This window comes from Bactrocera neohumeralis, chromosome 6 (genome assembly GCF_024586455.1).
Source record: "Bactrocera neohumeralis isolate Rockhampton chromosome 6, APGP_CSIRO_Bneo_wtdbg2-racon-allhic-juicebox.fasta_v2, whole genome shotgun sequence".
Classification (NCBI taxonomy): Eukaryota; Metazoa; Arthropoda; class Insecta; order Diptera; family Tephritidae; genus Bactrocera; species Bactrocera neohumeralis.
In genome coordinates this window covers 77,755,545-77,773,978 of record NC_065923.1, presented here as the reverse complement: position 1 = coordinate 77,773,978, position 18,434 = coordinate 77,755,545, and the positions used below count along the sequence as shown (strand labels likewise).

The 18,434-nt window shown below is 36.3% G+C and overlaps 3 protein-coding genes across 4 annotated transcripts; all 3 read right to left on the bottom strand.

Annotated features, from left to right (window-relative positions):
• Positions 1-219: 219 nt before the first annotated feature.
• LOC126763561 (glutaminyl-peptide cyclotransferase) lies at positions 220-3,409 on the bottom strand. 2 transcript variants are annotated; one of them, XM_050481186.1, is made up of 2 exons: positions 3,133-3,409; positions 220-1,482 (listed from the first exon to the last, which is right to left on the bottom strand). In XM_050481186.1, the coding sequence occupies exons 1-2, from the start codon at positions 3,265-3,267 to the stop codon at positions 535-537; spliced, it is 1,083 nt and encodes a 360-aa protein (XP_050337143.1). In that variant the 5' UTR covers positions 3,268-3,409; the 3' UTR covers positions 220-534. The 2 variants fall into 2 exon arrangements, with proteins under 2 accessions (XP_050337143.1, XP_050337144.1); XM_050481187.1 differs by lacking the exon at positions 3,133-3,409 and adding an exon at positions 1,573-2,005.
• Positions 3,410-3,589: 180 nt separating this feature from the next.
• LOC126763564 (vacuolar ATPase assembly integral membrane protein VMA21 homolog) lies at positions 3,590-4,394 on the bottom strand. The gene is made up of 2 exons (XM_050481196.1): positions 4,241-4,394; positions 3,590-4,174 (listed from the first exon to the last, which is right to left on the bottom strand). Exons 1-2 carry the CDS (start codon positions 4,292-4,294, stop codon positions 3,923-3,925), a joined length of 306 nt encoding a protein of 101 aa, XP_050337153.1. The 5' UTR covers positions 4,295-4,394; the 3' UTR covers positions 3,590-3,922.
• Positions 4,395-5,488: 1,094 nt separating this feature from the next.
• On the bottom strand, positions 5,489-14,760 carry LOC126763560 (homeobox protein SIX6). The gene is made up of 4 exons (XM_050481185.1): positions 14,219-14,760; positions 10,548-10,912; positions 9,932-10,449; positions 5,489-5,833 (listed from the first exon to the last, which is right to left on the bottom strand). Exons 1-4 carry the CDS (start codon positions 14,376-14,378, stop codon positions 5,728-5,730), a joined length of 1,149 nt encoding a protein of 382 aa, XP_050337142.1. The 5' UTR covers positions 14,379-14,760; the 3' UTR covers positions 5,489-5,727.
• Positions 14,761-18,434: the final 3,674 nt, after the last annotated feature.

Here is an 18,434-nt window from a genome sequence, read left to right as displayed (position 1 = left end):
GCTATCGGCAAATTTCCTTCAAAAACAATTAGCGCATGAGTAACTTTAATGTTAAAAAATAATATTTAAGAATTGATAACATTAATAGAAAAAAACACATATTTTAATGTTTTATAGTCATACAACTTTATAATAAAATATACAATTTAACTTTCCATATACAATAGCTAATTTTCTTAGTACTATTAATTTACAAATGAACTTTTATTTTTAATCAGGTTTAGCTATTAATGCTTGGCAAAGCTTTCAATAATTATTAAAATGCACTTGTATACAATATATGTATGTATATAAATACAAAGTACGCTAGGCTGATACATTTGTAAAAGCAATATAGCATTTTATATAGGATACATATTTTCTGTTTTTAAGTCAATTTGTACATAAGTTTGTCAGTTCCATTTTCCAGAAGCTTGTGGTCATTTATTACAATGAAAATAGTCGTAATTTCAGCAGCCAGATAGTATATCACGTTGATTATTCTTACATTCTACGTAAGTACTCTTTGCGTTGTACCTCTTGCTTTGTCAGAATTCACTTCTCATCAGTTGCGCTTTGCAAGTATTCCATGATAAATAAGCGGAGTATTAATGAGATATTTTCCGTTGCGATATAGTCAATTATGGAATTGTTGTCATCTTTCGTATGCCAAACAGTGGGGAACGGTAGCGGTATTAGATGCAATATGGGAACATTTCGTCTTAAGAAAGGCAGATGGTCATCTTCAACCATTGATGAACGTAATGTATTTGGTTGAAAATAACGATTCGGGTATTGACGCGATACACCGCTACTTATATACCGTTGCAACATATTTAAATCCGAAAGACGCTCTTCCAACGATACCAAACGCGAATACCAACCTTCTGTATTGGGGAAAAAACTGTAAAAGGTTGGATCCGCCGAACCAATTAAATCCAATAGCACCAACATATCCAAACGGTTTAAGGTGCCGTCCTCCTCCCATAGCTTGGCTAAGTGACGTGAACCGTAAATTGAATCATTTGGTCCCCATTCCTTGAAAGCTTCTTCGCCATCGAAAAATATAAACATTAAGCTTAGTTTTGTCTTACGGAATGGTTCAAGCGCCGTTTGTAAAACGTGTGCCATATTCAGTAGCATGGCACATGGCACTGCGGAGTCTGTTGCGCCAATAAATTCAAAATCTTCAAAATACTTGCTATCATAATGACATGCAAACACTAAATAACGCTCAGCATCTGGATTGAGTTTTGCTATGATATTATGAAAATGCAATTTTCCCAAAATAGGCGCTGTGTCATGGAATTTATCATATTCAACGGACCAATTAAGTTCACGCAAATTACTCGTTATATAGTCTCGTGCTTGCGTGTGTCCGGTTGTGCCAACAACTCGCGGAATAAGTAAATTATTGGTAACTTTTCGTAAGTGTGGTACATCCGAGAGTGGAGCGTAGGCCAAAAACTTTTCATGTGATAGTTCCTCAGTGCGGTATGTTAACTGAAAGTTATAGAAATTTAATTTAATGACTGGTTAATTCTTATAAAAAGACAAACATGTTTGTAATTAGAACAGTTCACACTTGAATACCTCATTCCGTCCAACAGCAAAGCCATCTTGAGAATCTTTGCTGGCAAATACGCTAACACTAAGAATGATGAGTATTGCAAAATATGCATTTAACAAGCACATATTGCAACTTCCTAACAGGCGATCCGTAACTCACAGAGAATCCAGCTATATTGACATCTGACACGAAAGCAAATCAACTGCTGAGCTGCTGGTTTATAAACATATGAATGCAACGGCAACTGTTGCTTTGCTTATATGAAACCAACAATTTGTTTGTTGACACAGGTGTGTTTTTTTTTTGTATATAGGTGAGATAGGTTTTGCTTGCCTCACTAAAGAATAATAAGTTTTACATAACCACTCTTTTATGAATTATTAATTTATGACAGCACACGGAATAGCAATGATTGGTTTTTATCCAGCATACAGTTCAACAAGTCGGAGGAGGGGGTGGGTAATGTTTTATCACAACTAGTGATGTGCAAAATCGTTAGTGGCGATAGTCTCGTTATGAAATTTTCGTAATCCCTCTTTATTGCATGTAATTCTATACATACTCTTATATACATATAATAATATTTAAAATAATTGAATTAAATTTAATTCAATATTTCTAATGGCAGTTATGCAGTGTATTTAATCTTGCCAAAACTTCTGTTACAAGCTCTCAAACAATTCAACATTGATCAATAAATCTTGCACAGTTTCTATTGGTTTTGAAGACGCTTCTTGAAACAAATATTTTTGCAGTTATGAACCCAGAAATATTTCTTTCTAGCCATTGGCAAGTACTTTTTGCTTTGTATGCAGACACAGAATCTTATTGGAAGTTCTAATGCTCTCCATTAAAGAGAGTATTGCTTAACAGCTTCACGACATTTTCTAAACCATCTTATTGATACACTTGCAGCAGTATTAACCCCATTTTCAAAACTTATTCAAAACGAAAACTTTTTTCGCTGTAAAATGTACATTATACTTTCATGACCGCTGACAGCTCCCCACTGAAGATGCCGTTGCATCTGCTGAGCCTTATTTGACCGACAGTAGGTTTTCATGTGTAGATCATCTATAATAAGCTTTGACATTAATATGGTCAATATACCCATATCCCTTTAAGATGATAAGTTTTAACCATAATAAAAAATAACACTATTTTTTTTTGCTTTTGCCCACGCTGTAAACTTTATAACACAACTTATGGCTAGACAAAGTATAATCGATACTTATTTAGCACCACTTGCAGTAAATTTCATAAACATATGTTTACAAACATCGCTGGCTAGTTAACAAATCAGCGCTTCATTATTATATTTTTTTTAAGTTTATTCCTATGTACGTGATTCAAGCATACAATAAAAAAATTTAATGTAGTAGAATTTAAAGTTTTTAAACAATTAACACATCATATCAGTTTCATATACAACTTTGTCAACACTACGATCAGCTGCTTATCAATTGCTTATCAAAATTAATGAATTACCTGTCTATCAACTCATAAATTATGTAGGTAACTATGCTTTTAATAAGTTCGCTTTTTATGGAAAATTAACTATGTAGCGTGAGTTATTCACTTACCAACTCATCCACCTCAAAACAAGCACCTAGATTATAGATTTTGGGGCGCTCTAGCACACCAATTGCATTGCCCAATTGTTTAAGCCATTGGTTGTATAAGCGTAAATGTTGACCACGCCAAGAGATAAACTTCATCGCAATTGGAATTGGTGTGTGTGTGTGTTGAAGAAGCAGTTGTTAATTAACACATTTATTATTTATGTTTAAATTATAACTATTTATTTACACACGGAAGGAAAGGCGTAAACGGTACTAAAATGTGCCTTTGTAAAATGTCAGATTATACAAACAACGGTGACGGCTGTGATTCGTATGTATGAGCATGCTTGCGTATTTGTGTGTGTGTGAAAGTAGAAGTTCTGTTGAAGTGAAAGTATAAATAGGTATATAGTACTCTATGCAGGAATTTTGATAAACATTAGAGAAACGCCTTTTGAAAATATTAAAAGGTATTAAATTTTAATTATCTTATAGTTTTTTTTAATTTTTTATTATTTACAACTATTTTTATTTTACATTTATGGTCATACATAACATGTTTTGTAAATTTTGTAAATGTTTGTACGCAGTTTTAAACAATTTATTTATATTGAACAATTTAAAACACGCATACATGAATGTAGGAAAATTCTTATAGTATTTGTTATAAAAATGTCTATCTGTGCATTTACATTTAAAGTATACTTATGGTAATACCCAAATTGAGTCACATGTTTTTCGGCGAAGAATCCGTAGCTTACAGCACACTTTTCTGATCGATCACTTTTAATTATGCTTACAGTTTTTGTCATTAGTCGATTTTTTTGTATGACTCCGTGTGCTGACTGCCCCCAAAATATGCTTTATATATGTACAAGCCCAACGCCAAATGTAACGCTACAACTGCGCCAACCGCAGAATAAATATTGGTGGTAACCTCAGACATTGTGAAAAAGCGTTCCAGCACAGTAGATTTAAGCAAGAAAAATGTTGCGACAGGCAGGAACACGATTAGCGAACAATAGAAGAACACCACTTTGAATGCACTATAGTCTTTGGAATCCTGTATACAAATTTATGTTAATTTTTCGTAATGAGTTAGATTCTAAGTATTTGTGAGTTAACTGACATTTATTTGTTGCTGTGTGCGTCCGCCCGCATTGTTACCCTTTTTGTTGGCCATTATTTATAATAAACAATTTACTTTAATTAAACTTTTTGTAGTAACTTCAACAAATTTCACCGGCCAATGGTTTTTGATGTTGCTTTTGTAAACTTTTTCTTTCGACACAGCTGTCAAATTGAAAAAACGTCACGTGATGACATTTCACCGGTTCTGTTTATAACGAGCGCAGGGTTGCTTCCATACAATTTGTATACCCTTTATCTTTGGAAATATTTAAAACTTCAGTGAAGAATTAAATTGGGCTGAAGGAACACGAAGTGACAAAAAATTGACTTAGTTTAATACAAAAAATCTTTGCTCTTGCTTTAAAAAAGGCTCTCTGTGAACCCATACAATCAAAGCTTAAAAGAATTTTCTATACACTTGTTGTTGGTTTTGTTGTAGCGGCATAAAACATTTCTGAAGTAATTTCGAAGCATGGTGCCGAGTTGGCAGTACATGGCCGGATAAAAACTCGGCTCCGTTCCGGTTACTTAGACTTTGGCTGGGATGGCCTTCAGTACCTTTGGCGAAAGACTGTTAAATGTTTCAATGGATTCATGACGCATTAACCGCATTTTTCGGTTTCGAAAGCAAAATAAAGTCACAGAGAGCTAAACCTGGCGAATACGGTGACTGATCGATGTCGCTTGTTTTGCGTTTGGTCAAAAACTCAGTCGCAATCATGATATTACCTGACGACGCTTTATCGTGGTGAGAAAAATGTATGTATTTTTACCTTGATTTTTGGTTTTTTCGATTACGGTTCATTGTTGAAGCTCCATTCGCTAAATTGTTGGACACAGTTTCGACGTCATATTCATAAACCCACTCTCTCTCTCTCTCTAGTAACGACAAACACAAATTAACACTTACCGATCCAAACGGGGTTAGATCGCCGAAAGAACAGCCCTTGGTCGGATGAAATCCGAGTCAATTCCGGTGCGTAGAACCGGCTGTCGTGGGAATCGTTCATACTTCTCATAAACCCACTACTCGTCGCCAGTATTGATGCGTTTGATGAATTTAGAGTCCTCAGCTACGTTGTCGCTACGGATACAGGTCTTTCGGCTCAAATTTAGTATTGCGCTGCATACCCAAAACATTAACCGAAATGTCTTGAGTCGTTTCATAAGAAATGTTGAAACCCCCCACTATCTCTGTAAAGAGTTCAGTTGAATAATAAAATTAATAGTTAAATAACATCCACATTTTTACTTTCTCTCCTTTATGTTTTTAAATGTATTGCCACGTTTTTAAATTCTCCACAAACAAGCATACATATTTAATTTTCTTTAACACTAACTTACATCTATAAACAATTTATGCTAGTTCGCCATTTTCAATGGACTTTACTACTATATATACAATGTTTACTTTCCATTAATAATTTTCAAATGTGCGTTTTCTTATGAAAACAATGAAGTTACTTAAAATTGTAAGATCTTATGCTATTGAGTGTTAAATATGGATTCCGGATAGTAACTGGGCGCATTGAACATACGAGGGAAACCATTCGCATCCAATTGTTGAACAGGCAGGACAGACATGATATCACTAAAAAGACAAAACAAATAAAAAATAAACATTAAAAATTTTACAAAGAATTTAATGATGATCATATGAAGCAAATATGTATTTGAATTTCGTGAGCTGTAAATGGTCACATAAATAAAAAAAACTGGCGAATAAGCTATGTTGAAGCTCTCTAGTTGAATTTCTTAGGCAAGCATTCCTTTTGTGACCACTGCTTGACGTTAATTTTCCGAGAAATTAAAATTTTTTCAGAAAACGTCTTCTATGAACGTGTTTTATATGCGAAATATCGAAAAAAATATGTTCAGCCGACTTAAAAAAATTTTTAAGAGCCTCTTACATCTCTCTAACTCAAGCACGACCTTTTTCGGTTAGGCTAAGTTGTAAACAAGCTTATATTAGTGAGATCACAAATAATCTCACTTAGACAGGTTGAGACGCTTGTCCGTTGTGATGCCCAGAACTCTTAAGTACGTATCAAAAAGACCGTCGTAAATCTACAAACCGCTACAAAGCGCCTAGGGCCAGCCACAAGTTTAATAAGCTGAGTAATATCTACTCCAGCCAATTCGCCGGATTCGTAGAAAGTATGGCAACCGAGATGTTTCAACCTTGATCTGGTGAAAGCTTGGCAGTGAAGGAGAAAGTGTCTAGCCATTTCCACAGCATCAACTCCCTGCGCTCTGGCCCATAATTCAGAGTTTTGCCCGATCTCGTAGATCTGAGTTCCGTCTGTAACTTTCAGGGCTGTTTTTAAATAATATAAAGAGAAAAATAACTCGTCTAACTGTTTTGGCTTCTCAAATAAAAAAGTTTTCCATACAAGGACTTGAGTTAGATCGATTAGTTTGTATGTCAGCTATATGTTATAGTGGTCCGATATCAGCGGTTCCAAAGAATGAGTAGCTTCGTGGAGAGAAAATAATGTATGTAGAATTTCAGATCAATATCTCACTAATAGAGAGACTAGTCGTTTATATAAAGATCCGATGTTTTCTTTCTGGGTGTTAGAAGCTTCGTGGCAAAATTATTATAACTGTTCCGGTTATAGAAATGCTTATTGCGCTTCCCAGGAATTAAATTATATTATTATTAAATAAAACATAAATTTATTGTCCAGTAAATCTGTAAAATGTCCTACTGTATCTTAAAATACAAACTCAAATTTTTAACTTGGCCACACTGTACTTTATAGTCAACTAAAAAATTGTACCAATTGCAATGCTTTAATGCAAAACATGCGTGAAAAGTATAATTTCGTGTTGACACCCCACTGTGCGATCTTGTGCGTAGCACTGCAAGCTGCAATTCTGGCACATGCGCTGCGCATGCGTACACTTGAGTATGTGTACACGTATGCGACGTTTCATTGCTAAGGCAATTACAAAGAAAATGCAATAACTTCTGGCGACTTAAAGTCTAAAAATATTAAAAAATAAGAAATAAGCAAAGTGCATTTCGCCCGCCAGCGAACCGCAGCGGCGCAACGATGCAAATGGCCACATAAAACACGCTCAAGTGCTAAATGTGTAAATTGAATTTACGCAGCCGCCGGACAACAACAACGCAACTAGCTATGTACACGTATGTAAATCACAACAGGAAATAGTACGTGTCCCGCTACACATGCGCAACACATCTACATACATAGGCGTATGCGTATGCTTTTTTTGTTGTATTTTTCTGTTTAACGGTCAGCTTAATTTAATGATTTTTAATGCCAATTTGGTTCGATTGAATTTTCCGCATTAAGTTGCTAGCGGACTAGCACTTGCCATTCATCGACTCCCACTGCGGTACACATGTATGCGTGTAGTTGTGTGTGTGTGTTTTATGAGTTAAAGGGAAACCACTTGGCGTATACGCCCTTCTAAAAAGTCAAGTGGCTGCCCGCTGTGACTTTTGACGCACTATACATACATACATACATACATACATCTACATATGTTTGTACCATAAAGGCTCTGCTCCATTCAGTGCATAGTTTTTCTTTAAATTTTTGTAATGTGAGACCTTCTCGAGCACGCTCCGTTTTTCGTTTTTTCTTTGTTGTTCTATTATGTAAATTGGTACGCGCTCCTTATTGAAGCACACATGTCGATTTGTAAGAATAAATGGCGAGTGTAATAGGCGATTTTTGAGACATTCATGGACTTTTCTTGTTTTTAGCGATCAAACCAAGAGAACCTGCGTAGAAAATAAAATGAACTAAAACACTAAAATTTGATCAAGATGAGTTCTGCTTTGTTTTGTTATGTAAATAATCTTATGCCATTTATGATTTGAACCAAATGTCTATCATGGCTCGGTTTGCATAAGTATCTCGACGCGTTTTTGCCCATTTCCGATTATCCGATGAAGCATTTAGGCTGGAATTTCGACTTAGTTTGGTTCTATGAGTTACAGGTCTTCATCCCCACTGTCCTCACCATCCTGTCCCTTCAGCCCGTCCAGGAGCTTCTGTGTGGAGGGTAGCACCTCTTCCCGCTCGCTAAGAGACACATTTAGTTTCCCTTCTTAGACAGTGCCAGTAGCAACATGCTTGACTGTGTTGATGCCGAAATGAGTGGGTTCATGGTCCACTAGCACCCTGCTGTTCTTCTGCGCCGACGTTTTAGGCTTCCCCAGGGCCTCATAACTACGGCAATGAATCTATAGTTCAGCCGGAATCCCTGCTGATGGATAAATTTGTAAGACTCATCATCAATAGGTATATTGAGTCTCCATCCAGTGGTTTCAACGCTGCTCCCGACTATCTTCCAAGCCGAGGTACTGATACCCTCGTTTTGGTTCCTGATAAAACCAAGTGCGAACTCATAGGGTCGTGATGTGCATAGGCGGTATCTCTTCACCCCTTTTACCATATAGGACTGGGCCTTTCCATCCTTCCAGCTTCGGAGTGATCTCCGCTAGCCAGGTGGTCGTCTTTTCGTCCTTACAGTCAACTCAACCATGTTATGAGTCGGTGTTTCCGCACACCCGTATATCTCATCCATGATGTTATCCTGTAACGCAGTAAGCTCCTCTGACCCCAAAACCTCCGCCGGGTAGTTGCGGGGCAATACTGCCATCCGTATGCCTTCTAAGGCCTCCGAATGTTTTTATTGTCCCGCTATCCCCGGAGGAGTATTTGGAGCGCAGCGTTGTTCTCTGACCGCTTGTGGTTGGTTCGTCCAAGCCTCTTAGATCTCGGCATGTTGCAGTTAGTTGATGTTGTTATGTTTTTTTTGTAAGAGTCAAAAGCCTCTTGACGCGGTAAAGCTACCATTACTTCCCAAGGTGACCCAGTGTTGGAAAGGCTTTGTTAGAATACAGCTGAATTTACCTCGTGGCTGCACATCCTCCAATGGTTACGGGAGTCGCATAACACCCTGGACTAGAAGGCAAGAGCCATATTAGTCCAAGGTGCATTCTCCTCATATGAATGCCATCAAACCGACGACATTTCGGCAATAGCAGCCAATATTTTACGGTCTTTAGAACCTAATTGAACAGTAATTAAGTACTTGAGATTCAATTAGAAAGTGGAGCGAGAAGAAATATTCAACAAATAAGCCAACCCGTTAGGATCATCCACGTAGCTCAAAAATGTAGAGTGAACTCCATGAACTGCTTTTAAAAACTTGGAATGTCGATCTAGCCTAGAAAATCCTCAAATCACATTCTTTGTAAGGTGTAAAGAATCGATTACAAATTTAATTTGTTGAGATGAAAAAGTTAGGAAGGTCAAATAGCTGCATGAACATTTTATTCAGCGAGCATCACCACAAAATGAGCAAAATTTCATGTATTAGAGCAACAATGAACCTCAATTGAAACCTCAAAACACCCAGTATACTTCTAAGGTAGCTGAACGAACACCTCCATTAACAAAATATGGACATGTTGCTCGTCACCACCCGACGACTCATTGTTGGTAGGTCGAAAAATGTTTGGACAGAAAGAGATTTCCATTTCCTACTCAGGAATAGCGGTTAAAAAGACATTAAGGTCAAACATACAACTATCATATGGATGGTGTACGAGTAAGATTCAATGCTTCGAGCAAATCCCCCTCAGACCTCACACTAATGCTCTACATGCATATTACTTAAGACTTTTCACTTAGCAAATACTCACGGTCTTTGTTGCGGTGTTCGATCACGCTGTCTTCGATTTTTGAACCAATTAGACACTTGTGTCAGTGTTAGACCGGTTTTCTCCGATAACGTTTTCTTCTCATCCGGCGTTGGATAACGATTTGTCATATAGCAATCTTTTAAAGCATTTCGGCTTTTCTCTTTGAAACAGTAAACGGTTTCCTCGCCATCCCAAATGGTTTTCGGCAATGGATACTTTTTGCGCAGACGATATTTATCGACCGCGCCTAATGGACGTCCGCGCACTTTCTCTGCTTCCTTGTAATGCGCTTGAAACCATAGATTCTGCAAGTCCACATGAAATTTCACTGAGAAGCAATGCGTTTCCAAGAGATTGTAGAGTTCATGAAATTGTCCACGATGATAGGCGACAAGTGCGCGGGCACGCAACACGCTCTCGTTCGTCTTGAAAAGTTCACTGGCGGGTAGGCTGCACAGAAAGGTGGTTAACTTCTCGATATCGCCCTTCTGCTGCAGTGCTTCACACATGCATTGTATCTGTAAAATGCGAGAAAAATATTAATATCAAACATATGTATGTATGTATGTCATAGTGCGAGTAATTTTTGTACTACGCAAAATTAATTGACACCCACCTGATCTGTGGTGAATTGCAAAAATTTGCGATCCAATTGAAATCCACCCGTTAAACCATGTGTTGTTATACCGGAAATCAGTTGACTGCCGCCATTCAAACCCACTGCACCTGGGCGATTAATGCTGTTGATTGCTTCACTGTTGAGTGTTGTTTTTGTATTACCATTATGATCACCAATACCGTTTTCATATATAATACCATTCAGCGCGGGATAAAGCGGTGAGCCCGCAGCGGTGGGCGGTGGTGACTTGTCATAATCAATACTTATATCGCAGAATCTTCGTTCGATGTCTTTGTCACTCGCATAGGCGGGGAACTTATCGAAGTGTAACACAGTTTTGCAGGAGATATTGCCGCGATAATCTGAAATTAGATAATAAGAAGATTAGTAATTAGTGGTAGAAGTAAACCCTCACTTTAACTCAGCTTTTAACTATATAAAACATTTTACGTCGAGATCTTAAATTGAAAGCGTACAAAATACTGCTTGTGCAAGAACTGGACCGACTGGACCTTCCCAAACGACATCGCTACGCTCTGTAAGCGCTTGAAAAGTTTCAAGAAGATTCGACATTTTCGAGCCAAATTTTGTTCATCGATGATGCCCATTTCTGGCTCGATGTGTATGTAAACAAGCAAAATTGCCGCATTTGGGACAACAAGAGATTCAAGAGCTGCTATCTCATCCCGAAAAAACAACGGTTTGGTGTAGTTTGCCAGTGGCATCATCGATAGATATTTCTTCAAAAATTACGCCGGTCAATGGCGACCGTTATTGCGCCATGCTATTTGAAGCTCATGATCAATCAATGGATTTTTTGAGAGACACTTCTGTCAGCAAATAATTTCACGTTTTGGGCCGGTCGATTGGCCACCAAGTTCATGCGATATCACAGGGTTAGAATTTTTCTTGTGAGTATATGTGAAGTCTAAAGTCTATGCGGATAATCCCGCTTCGATTCAGGCTTTTGGAGCAAAACATCACGCGGGTCATTCGCCAGTTACCAGTCGAAATGCTCGAACGAGTCATGAAAAATTGAACTCAACGGATGGACCATCTGAGACGGCCAACATTTGAAAGAGATAATCTTCAAAAAATAAATATCAAAGAATGTTCTTTCGAATATTCTCCAATAAATTTGAAGTTTCTATGTTTTTCTTTAAAAAAGTAAGGAACCTCGATAAGCATGTTTTATCAAGATTTTCAAAAAGTATTTCCTTTTATGCTACAACAACTAAAATAAATTGTATACGAGATTATTTTTGAAAATGAACGAAATAATCGCGAAAAAAAATTATTCAAGCCCAGCACTTATCAAACTGATTGGTCGCTTCAAGCTCTCAATTCGAGAAATTACCATTTCATATAATACTATATTTAGTACATACTATATGTATATTGTATTTAAATAAGCAATGCTCCACTTATTATGGAACTATGTAAAATTTGTATGTATGTATGTATATGTATATAATACATGCAATAACAGTAAATTCTCATAAATGTTTCGTTGGTTTTTTGGATTATGTTACTTTATAATGTTCTATGCTCAAGTTGTTATTGTTATTTGTCTGTATGTACATATATGGTACATACTTATATGTGTGTAATTCAATGCTTGAGAAATGCGCATTCTAAGCTAAATTTTCCCTGTCGCTCTTTACAGTTTATCCTTATTTTTTGTATGGGGTCCGAGTTTTCATGTTTAATTTATTGGAAATAAAAATTTCTAGAGCTTGAAGTATTTTTAGCTGAAAGATGGCTCAAAAATAGAATTTCACACATATGTACATACATATGTTAAAACTATCTAATCGCTTTATATAATTTATAAATATGTACAATGGCCTTCCTCTGATAGTTCATTGAACAATTTTATGAAATTGTACTACATAGAAGATAGAAATAAAAACCCAAAAACTTTGTTATTTGAGTCCGCATACATTTTCAGATCACGTGGAAAAAGAGTTAATACAAAAGTCGTAGACCTTTTCATAACCGAAAACTCTACCATATAAATTTTTTCTATAGGAACCGTAGTGTTGCAGAAAATAAAAACAAATTCCCACCTCTTCCTGTTCCGTAAATTATTTTTCCGTTATAAGATAACAAAGAATTTATCTTTCGTTTCCAATCAGTTCTATTCCACTATAAGGTATTTTGCCTTCAAAAATTATCTATCCTAGTCTATTCGTCATACTCATCACTTGTATGACTGAAGTCCCTAAAGATATAATATAACAAGAGTATAAAGTCAAAACGATTTCGGTTCCTGACTGTAAAAAACGTCAAGTTCCAGCTTCGCAAAGACTATCTTATAACATGATTATTTTCACTCTCAAAGCAAGTATTGGATCTTAAACCATCTCGCCCCGTTCTTTCTAATCACAAGTTCCGCCAGTTTAGCTAGTAAACTTGAAGTGATGGGCTGTCGAAATTTCCTATAAATGCTGGATGTATGTGCATACCATATGTTGACTGGAAAATGTTCTTTTAGTTCTGGAGTAAAGTTATTCTTTTTGTTTCGTGGGTATATGATAATGGCTTTATGAGGATATCCAACTGAATTCAAAAGGTGTTAAAAAAATTGCTGTGTCAGTGTTATCAAAAACACAAGCCTACGAGTGCTACAAAGCCTTCAAAAACGTTCGAGAGGTCGTTGAAGACATACCTCGTTCTGGACGACCTGCGACCCTTCAACCGATGAAAATATTAAAAAAGTGAAGAATATGATGCTTGAAAACCGTGACATGTGTTAGAGAGATAGCAAAAGGGCTCGACATTTCTCGCGAATCATTTCGAATGATTTTGGTAGATATTTCGGGTATGAAACGCGTTCTTGCTCAACTCGTCGCGATAAAACTGATTTTTTTTCAAAAAGAGTGCGGTAAACAAGACTCTTTGGACATGCTTGATCGTGCGAATTCCGATCCCACATTCGTGGAGAGCATTATAACTGCCGATGAGACATGGGTTTATGAGCTCGACATGTAAACAAGTCAACAATCATCGGAATGGAAAAAGTAACACCGCTCATTGTTTTTTTTTACATTATTCGTGGTTTGGTGTATCATGAAGATACTGAGGGTCCGACGACCGTAGGAGTTGGCCGTATTGTGGCGTCTGCATTAATTGCCGGCATAAATTGTGGAAGAGTGGTATCCACGACCGTATTTACCAGATTTGGCTTCGTGTGATTTATTTTTGTTCCCCCAACTGAAATTTCCGCTCCGTGGAACCCGCTTTCAATCGATCGAAAAGATAAAATAAAATTCGATCAAGGAGCTGAACGCCATCCCAAAAAATGCTTATGAAAAGCAGTTCGAGCACTGGAAATTTTGTTGGTATAAGTGTATTATATTTGGTAGGCATTAGTTTGAAGGCGACAAAATAAATATTGCTGAATAATTAAATATTTTAAATAAGTTTTATTTACAATTTCCGGGTAGTTTTAACAATGCATGTAGGTACGTGAATTTTGTTTTGTTAGTCTGGGTCTATTTTGATCAAAGGTACTTCTTTTGACATGATTTCAGATTTTTGTTATGAAAATTTTAAATCCTTATAATTCAAATTAATTATTAAAATAACCAACAGGTGCTCTTGTTGACCATAATTTTTTTTGTTTATTACTTTTTATCATTTTAATTTTTATATTGATTTCTTACTTGAATTTGGTATATAAAGACTACCATATTGCACTGGTGAATGCATATTATCCTGCATAACTGTCGAATTGTCTGAGGATGTGCCGCCGGAACTTGTGGAATCTATATCACCAACGTGTAACGATGATGAAAGTGTTGTATCCATATTCTTGTCAAACATTGGTCAACAATGTGCAGCGTTTATGCACACACTATAGATTTATATAATTTGTAAACACTTGTTTTTTTTTCTATATATTGCTGTATAGTGTTTTTGAAACCACATAAAGTTGTATTGAAATGTAATTTGCTTGCACTCAAACACTAATGGCACATATTAATATTTAATTCATTTTTAAATTTTTTGTATCATTTTTTTAATTTTTTACTCAAATTCCAATTCACACAACTGCTTGCAAATGATTTAAAACTCTTGTAATCAATAGTTTTTTCACACGCTCGTTACACTGTGCCGCATATCGTCTGCAAAGCTACCGCTACGTTTTGTGGTTCAAAAAGAACTGATACAAAAAAGTCAAAAGCGCATTTTTTGAGCAAGAATTTCCTGTCCGTTGCTGTAGTTGGATTGGTTTGCCATGCACACATTAATGAATGGTGGTGGCTGGTGGAATTGGTGAATGAGCGCAGTGTTTGTTCGTAGTGCGCCTGCAAGTCTTTCATAGTGTGGGTGTGTGCTCAGCACACACTCAAACGAACGCATACCAATGCAAGGCAACATTTTGCTGCTCGCGAAACGAATTGAGATTGGAACGTGTGTTCTTATTGCGTGCAATGTACGGTATAAGGGGTTGTTTTGGTTTCATTATCCTTGAGAGGCGTTGCCAATGTGGCAAGCGCGCCATTTTGATTTATTACTGAGTTTCTTTTTACTGTTTTTTGATTTTTTTTGGTTAGAAAAACAAGTTTTTTAATTAAAATAAAAAAACATTACTTTGCACGCAGCTCAAAAACTAACGTAATTTAATGTAGAAAAAATATTTGGGGAGTGGAGTCCTTGACCCAAATTATTATTGAGAATTTTTTTTGGGTGAAAAGTTGCAAATTTAAATAGGAAAAATATTGTATTGAGTGAATGTTGAAATTTTTAGTCGAAAATATATTTTTGTATTCAAAATCGTTATTATTATTTGCAAAATATATTTTTTTATTAAAACTTATTATTATTATTAATGCAAAATATATTTTTTTATTAAAAATTATTATTATTATTAATGCAAAATATATTTTTTTTATTAAAAATTCTTATTATTATTAATTCAAAATTTTTTTTTATTTAAAATGATTACCATTATTAATTCAAAGTGAAAAAATATAATTTTTTATCAAATCTATTACCATTATTAACTCAAAATATATTTTTTTATTTAAAATTATTATCATTATTAATAAAATTAAAATTATTTTTTATTCTAAATTATTATCTTTATTAAATCAAAAAATATTTTTTTATTTAAAATTATTATTATTACTAATTCAAATTAATTGTAACTTAATCCATATAGAAAAAACTAAATTTTTGTGTCCACTTTCACCGTTATTGCAATGGCACTTGAGTCATTGCAATTAGTCACCTTCTCTTTCTTACCATATTTCAATTGCAATTTCTACCTTCGCGTTAGAAACAACCTCCACGAATGCATCCAATTACCCAAAATTGCACCGCAAACCAATAAACCAACAGTGGACCCACAAATTAGCCGTTTTAAATTTCGTTTGTGTATAAGAAAACATAATTGAAAATTAGAACAATTTATTGTACGTGGCCGGCAACAGTGGCAAACGTCACATTTGTGGCATCGTATCACATGTTGCGAGTGTACTGTTATTTAGCCCTCATAGAATTCCGTTGAAATCGAACAAAATTGTGCAAAGATTTCCGTGTCGAATTCTTCAAATATGTACAAGTTGTTTGTCGTTTCCATTTACATGCCAACAAGTATATATTTATATATCCAGGTATGTATGTATTTACCTGGATGAATATGGAAAATCGTAAAACAAAAGAATTTTCTTGTTAAGAAGCTTTATATAAAGCTAAATATGTAAAGGGTGATCCAAATGTAGGTACTTTTTAGAAAGAAAAAGAAAGAAAAAATATAGCAGCCGTAGCTAAGAGTGTACACGAAGACCGCGGAGAGTTGATCTGGCGGCGTTCACAGCAACTCGGACTGACGTGTGACGTGGACTGACTTGATGCATTTTACGTCGATATTTTAAATTGAAAGCGTACAAAATTCAGCTTGTTAAAGAACTGAAGCGGCTCGACCTTCCAAGCGACATCGCTTCGCTAAATGGGCTCTTGAAAAGTTTCAAGAAGATCCGACGTTTTCCAGCCAAATTTTGTTCAGCGACGAGGCCTATTTCTGGCTCAAAGGACAAGCAAAATTGTCGCGTTTGGGACGAAAAACAACCTAAAGAGATTCAAGGGCTGCCATTTCATCCAGAAAACACAACGATTTGGTGTGGTTTGTGGAGCGGGGGAATCATTGGTCCTTATTTCTTTAAAAATGATGCCGGTGAGAACGTAATCGTCAGTGGTGTTTGTTATGCGCCTTGATAACCGCCTATTTGATGTCTGAAATTGAAGCTCGTGATCTTGGCGACATTTGGGTTCAACAAGACGGCAGCACTTCGCACACATCAATCAGTGGATTTATTGCGAGAACATTTCGTTGATCATATAATTTCACGTTTTGAAAGTCTATGCGGACAATCTCCCTTCGATTCTGACCTTAAACGAAAACATCACGTGTGTCATTCGCCAATTACCAGTCGAAATGCTCGAACGAGTCATCGAAAATTGGACTCAACGGATGAATCATATGACGAGTAGGCGCGGCAAACATTTGAAAGAGATAATCTTCGAAAAATAAGTGAAAAAGAATGTTCTTTCGAGTGAAAATAAAGTCTCCATTAAATATTAAGTTTCTGTGTTTTTTCTTTAAAAAAGTAGGGAACCTCGAAATGGATCACCCTTTACATATGTTAGTGTATATGTAATTGTTGGATTCACTGTGCTTGAGCAGGCACCTGAGACATTTTCTCATATTGCAAAGCCGATTTTTTCCATATAGTATATGTATGTATGTATGTATACACCACTTTTTTGACGATTGTTAAAATTTTACTCTCAGTTTGTTAAAGAAATCTCTATTTCCTCTTACAAGAAGTCCCTGTATCACCTGTAGTCTTCAGTAAGTTAGGTATACCTTTCTTTCTACCCTTATGTAGATTAGGTTAGGTAATCAAGTTGATATTCGTGGAGCCTCGAATGCTCACTTGGACAGCTAGAAACGTCGGTTGTTGTTGCTGTAACGGCAGAAAACATCACTGAAGTATTTTGGAGGAATGTTTTCGGATTGACAGTGCTTGACCGGCAAAATATCCGCGTCCGATCGGGTTACGTAGACCCGGCTGGCGAAACGCCGGATCTTTGTAAAGTTCAGAACTCTTCAGTTTTGATAAAAACATCGGCGCTTATCGACAAAGCGCCTTGAGCATGCCATAATTAGGTTAACCAATCAATTTGCCTCGTCTGCAAGAGAACCAGGATGAATGCAAAACATATACAATAATGCCAAAATCAGTGTTCCGGCTAAGTGCTTTCAGAATTATTAGCGCATTCCGCACGGTGTGTCATGAAGTTGGTAGAATTATATCTGGGATAATGCCGCCAGACATAATGGCTCGAGAACTGGACTAAAATGGCAAAACGTAAAACGGACAATGTCAGCATACAGGAATGTTGAAATCGTTGGGACACAGGAGCAAAGGGAAGATGGATTTATCAGAGAGTACCTGCATAGGTCATGAAAATGGTGTTACTTGATTTTCTATGGTAGCAGTAGCGAAAAGGCAGGGCTTTTTGATATATACCTTCGCAGAAGGTTCGCCGGGTGAAGTCCACTGTACCTCTTCAAAATTCCGCTTAAATATTGTTAAACTCATTGTACCTCTTCAAAATTCCGCTTAAATATTGTTAAAGTCTGCTGCAAAGTGGTTTCACAATTGGGCTTGTACGGGTCCGGAGTGTGCTAACGCGGCACCCATTTCGTCAACAGTTTTCTCAGGCCCAATATATCATATACGTATATTTTCGATCTATACGATCCAACGAGCCAACGATCTGGCTTAAGAACTCGGAAAGTATTTTCTCCAGAATTCGGCAAATATTCGTTAATATCATGGATATCTGAAAGGTTTTTCTATAATTAAA